This window comes from Otolemur garnettii, unplaced genomic scaffold, assembly GCF_000181295.1.
Source record: "Otolemur garnettii isolate 467f Iridium unplaced genomic scaffold, OtoGar3 scaffold00038, whole genome shotgun sequence".
Lineage (NCBI taxonomy): Eukaryota > Metazoa > Chordata > Mammalia > Primates > Galagidae > Otolemur > Otolemur garnettii.
In genome coordinates this window covers 4,469,800-4,475,091 of record NW_003852433.1, presented here as the reverse complement: position 1 = coordinate 4,475,091, position 5,292 = coordinate 4,469,800, and the positions used below count along the sequence as shown (strand labels likewise).

General features: G+C 45.3%; 1 protein-coding gene across 5 annotated transcripts in view; it reads left to right on the top strand.

Moving 5' to 3' along the window:
• Positions 1 to 5,292, top strand: part of THOC5 (THO complex 5) — a 69,303-nt gene that overhangs the window by 33,155 nt on the left and 30,856 nt on the right. For 3 of the 5 annotated variants that reach the window (XM_012805258.2, XM_012805257.2, XM_023513270.1), the window contains exons 8-12: positions 228 to 360; positions 982 to 1,014; positions 1,593 to 1,670; positions 3,333 to 3,373; positions 3,625 to 3,724. In XM_012805258.2, the coding sequence (XP_012660712.1) occupies positions 228 to 360; positions 982 to 1,014; positions 1,593 to 1,670; positions 3,333 to 3,373; positions 3,625 to 3,724 (385 nt within the window). The remainder of the gene's footprint in view (positions 1 to 227; positions 361 to 981; positions 1,015 to 1,592; positions 1,671 to 3,332; positions 3,374 to 3,624; positions 3,725 to 5,292) is intronic. The other 2 variants (XM_003789857.3, XM_012805259.2) reach the window with 1 other exon arrangement.

The window sequence follows — 5,292 nt, the reverse complement described above, 5'->3', positions numbered from 1 at the left end:
CGTTGTGGCGGGCACCTGTAGTCCCAGCTACTCGGGAGGCTGAGGCAAGAGAATAGCCTAAGCCCAGGAGTTGGAGGTTGCTGTGAGCTGTGTGATGCGATAAAGTGAGACTCTGTCTCTACAAAAAAACAAAAACAAAACTACACGTAGTTACTGAGCAGCTGCATGTTCCTATGTGGACTGACAGAAAAAGAAAAAAACAAAACTCCTTCTTTTATTGCATTTAGGCTTCCCTTCCAGTGCAGGAGTACCTGTTCATGCCGTTTGACCAGGCTCACAAGCAGTATGAGACAGCTAGGCACCTGCCGCCTCCCCTCTACGTTCTCTTTGTCCAGGCAACTGCGTATGGGCAGGCCTGTGGTGAGTATGGGGGCTGGTTGAGGAAGAGGGGCTGTGGGAGCAGCAGCCGTGGCTGAGTCATTTGGAAGCACTACCAGCCTTGCCCAGAAGCTCTCAGGTGACAGACGCTGCCTCCCCTCTGCACTGCCCAGCATGGCTGCTCTGCCCAGCTGCAGCTAGACTAAACTGATGGGTATTTCAGAATGGATGGCTTTGAATTGTTCTTGAGCCTGGCTGAACAGCTGTTGGGTACAGTGCCCAGGCAGCCTGTCTGGGCTCGCAGGTGCTCACTTCATCAAGGCACGCTTGGCAGGTGGATCGGCGCCTCTTGCTCTGCTTCAGGGTGGTGGGGGGCTAGGTTAGATTATATATCCTCCTTAAGCTTAAGGAAAGCCTCTGACTCTGCTAAGGTTTTGAGAGATTTTAGGAGACCCTCCCTCTTACTGCAACGCAGCTTTCAACCAGCCCCTAATTTTCTTTCCCACCCCCACCCCACTGCATCAGACAGACCGTATTGTATCAGTGCTTGCCTCTCCTCCCAGCCACGAGCACCAAAACATTACTGTCTCTCTTCTTGTGTTGTCCTGGTCCTTTTTCTGGTCTTCTCCCTCCACTTGTTCTCCCTCCTGTTTCCATCATCAGCTCATATGAAATCCTCCCAGCCCCCTAGACAGGGTGAGTAATTTTATTTTCTTTTGTGTTTAAAATCCAACCGGTTTCCATTCCCATTTTCCATTAGAATTCTAAGATTAAATGACTGAAAAAAATAGTCTAGCATTTGCTAGGGGGCAACAAGCTTGTTTGGGTTGGGGGATGATGGTTGAAACAGGGTTACTGGAGGTAAGGCAGTGATCAGGCATCTTTGGAGTTTGTCATGTCACCTTAGAAGAAGGTGGTTCTTGGCAAGTATGTATGGGCTTCTGGGTGAGAATGTTTTAAGACAGGTGGCAGAGGAGTTCCATGGGGCTTCAAGCTCTCAGTTTATACTTCTGTGCCTTGATAATACACCTGAAAAGAGAGGCAGTTACCACTAGTCTTAGGCGATGATAGGCTTCGAAACTGTACTATAATGATAGAAAAAGGACTTACATTGCCTACCTTCTTTCTCTTTATGAGGAGGAAGGGCTTTTACCCTCCCACCCTAGTAAGGAGCTGGGGCAGGAGCAAAGGAAATGCAGCTCCATAGCTGACCTGCCTATGTCACTAGTGCCTTCCCTTTGCAGCTTTCCTATGAAGCTTTTTCTTACCTCTAGATAAGATGTTGTCTGTGGCAATTGAAGGCAGTGTGGATGAAGCCAAGGCTCTTTTCAAGCCTCCTGAAGACTCCCAAGGTAACGTGGTTGGGGTGCTTCCCCCACAGACACCAAGTTTGGGAATGAGCTGGACTGGCTCTGAATAGGAGGAAACTTGACTTTAATCTCTTAAGCACCCTGGGATGGACAAGGGAGAACTCAAGTTTCTGGAGTCGGAGTGCTGCCTGGAAATTTTATCTCTCCCATTACTAGTTCACTAACCCTGAGGAAGGTATTTAATATTTCTGAGCTTTGATTTACTCATCTGTGAAAAATAGTAATACCTCATGTCGAATTATTATGTAGATTAAATAAGATACTGCCCACAAGGATGGGATTTATGCAGATTAAATAAGGATGCTCTTAAACAATCAAGGATTATATGGATTAGATAAAGATGCCCTTAGCATCATTCTCAACACATTGCAATCCCTCACATTTTGCAAGCTGCCCTTGTTGTTTATGTTACTATTATTTTTTTTCCATGGGGTTTTTTTTGAGAGAAAGAGCCTCAAGCTGTCACATGGGATAGGGTGCCATGGCATCACAGCTCACAGCAACTTCCAGCTCCTGGGCTTAAGCAATTCTCTTGCCTCAGCCTTCCAAGTCTGGAACTAAAGGCATCCATCGCAATGCCTGGCTATTTTTTATGTTGCATAGTGAGACTGTCTAAAAAAAAAAAGCTATTTAGAAAAACAGGGTTGGTAAGGTTATAGGTGATTCTTTTCTTTTTTTCTTTTTTCTTTTTTTTTTTTTTGAGACAGAGTTTCACTTTATTGCTCTTGGCAGAGTGCTGTGGTGTCACAGCTCACAGCAACCTTAAACTCTTGGGCTTAAGTGATTCTCTTGCCTCAGTCTCTCAAATAGCTGGGACTACGGGTACCCACCACAATGCCTGGCTTTTTTTTTTTTAAGACATAGTCTCAAGCTGTCACCCTGGGTAGAGTGCCGTGGCATCACAGCTCAAAGCAATCTCAGACTCTTGGGCTTAAATGATGCTTTTGCCTCAGCCTCCCAGTAGCTGGGACTGCAGGTGCCCACCACAATGCCTGACTTTTTTTTTTTTTTAAGACAGAGCCTCAAGCTGTCTCCCTGGGTAGAGTACCGTAGCATCATCACAGCTCACAGCAATCTCCAACTCCTGGGCTCAAGCAAGTCTCCTGCCTCAGCCTCCCAAGTAGCTGGGACCATAGGCGCCCATCACAACGCCTGGCTATTTTTTTTGTTGCAGCTAGCATTGTTTGGCGGGCCCAGGCTGGATTTGAACCTGCCACCTTAGGTGTCTATGGCTGGCACCTTAGCCACTTGAGCCACAGGTGCCGAGCCCCTGACTATTTTTTTGGTTGCAGTTGCCATTGTTGTTTAGCAGGCCCGGGCTGTGTTCCAACCTACCACGCTTGTTGTATGTGGCCAGCACCCTGCCGACTGAGCTACGGGCACCACCGCCTAGTTATTTTTTGTTGCAGTTGTCATTGTCTCTCGATGCCGTAACCACTGTGCTATGGGCACTGAGCCTCTTTTCTTTTTTTCATCTTCATGTTTTCTATACAGAATAAGAAGTAGCAAATTAATTTATCATTTATTTTAAAGAGACCCCTTTACAAAAGATAGTCTGAGTTCCTTTATGCCCTGTGGGTTGAGGTGCCCTAGGAAGCATTTGGAGCCCTCTGACCTTCAGCTGCCTTCTCTATGTGACTGCAGATGATGAGAGTGACTCAGATGCTGAGGAGGAGCAGACCACGGTAAGAGCCATTTCCTCTGATTGTGGGTGGGTGGTCTGAGGCCTGCTTGTTTGCAGGTGCTGTCATCCCTAGAAGCAGAAGAAATAGGTTTGAAAGATAGGAGAGAAAAGGCTGCTGGGAGGGGAGCCGGGCACCCTGGCTAGCAGAAATAGTGAGCCATGGTGGCAGTGCTGAGCCCCTAGCCAGCAGGGAGAGGGAAGAGGAAATTTTTGTGACCAACACTCATTGACTTGGCTCTTTCCTTTGTCCAGAAACGCCGACGACCCACACTGGGGGTTCAGTTGGACGATAAGCGTAAGGAGATGCTGAAGAGGCACCCACTGTCCGTCATGCTCGACCTAAAGTGCAAAGGTCTGGCTGCTCTCACCTCTTTTTTTTTTTGGAGACAAGAGTTTTATTCCATTGCCTCAGGCTAGAGTACTAGGGGGTCATAGCTCACAGCAACCTTAAACTCTTTAGCTGAAGTGATCCTCTTGCCACAGCCTTCTGAGTAGCTGGGACTACAGGCACCCACCACAACACTCAGCTAATTTTTCTATTTTTAATAGAGATGGGGTCTCACTTTATTTATTTATTTGAGACAGAGTCTCAAGCTGTCACTCTGGGTAGAGTGCCGTGGCATGATAGCCCAAGCAACCTGTAACTCGGGCTCAAATGATCCTCTTGCCTCAGGTTTTCTATTTTAGTAGAGATGGGGTCTCCCTTTTTGCTCAGGCTGGTCTCAAATCTGTGAGTTCAAGCTACCCACCTGCGTCAGCCTCCCAGAGTGCTAGGATTATAGGCGTGAGCCACCACGCCAGACTGAGGTCTCATTCTTGCTGGCAATCCACCTGCCTTTGCCTTCCAGAGTTGCTCCTACCCCTTCCTGAAGAATTGTACCAAGATTTCAGTCAGCTGCAGGTGTAGATGGTCCAGTGAGCCACAGGTCTCTTCCCCAAGAAACAATTTCAATTTCATATTTCTCTGGTTTTCCTCCCCAGTTTGTTTCTTTTTGTTGTTGTAAGTTAGAACCATGACAACACAGCAGCAAAACTCTAGCCACATAGGGAAGCTTGATAAAACCATTCCTCTTTCTAAATTTCACAAATACATAGAACAAGTTAGAATAGTATATAGGTTTTGAGTAATAAGAGTAACATATTTAATAAATATAAGTACAACTTTGTATTCTGCAGAAAACATGATTTGAAGCTGGTTTTGTATGGAAAAAGTAGCGCATGAGAAAACATTCTAGCAGTATGAGTTAATAGTGAAATTGAAGTTTCTCTCTCACCATAGGCTCCTAAATACCAATCTTAGGTCTTATCTCCAAGGACAACCATTGTTACAGATTCCTTTTTTTTTTTTTTTTTGAGATAGAGTCTCAAGCTGTTACCTTGGGTAGAGTGCTATGGCAGCATAGCTCACAGCAACCTCCACTTCTTAGGCTCAAGCGATCCTGTTGCCTCAGTTTTTCTATTTTTAGTAGAGACGAGGTCTCTCTTTTGCTCAGGCTGGTCTGGAACTTGTGAACTCAGGCAATCTACCTGCCTCAGCCTCCCAGATTGCTGGGATTACAGGCGTGAACCACTGTGCCTGGCCCAGATTTCTTATATATTTTCTTTCTTTCTTTCTTTTTTTTTTTTAATTTTAATTGAAATTTTTTTTTTTTTTTTTTTTTAGAGATGAGAATCTCACTATATTACAGAGGCTGGACTCAAACTCCTAAGTTCAAGAGATCTTCCCACCTCACTTCCTAAGTAGTTGGGACTATAGATGTGAGCCACTGTACCTGGCTTCTTACATATTTCCTGGAAATATTCTATGCATCTAGAAACTTTTGTACAAATGTATATTTATCTCCTTCCTCCTTTATTTTTTATACAAATGGAAATAGGATCTATACATTGGTTCTTTCTTTGCCTTTTCTTTTTTTTTTT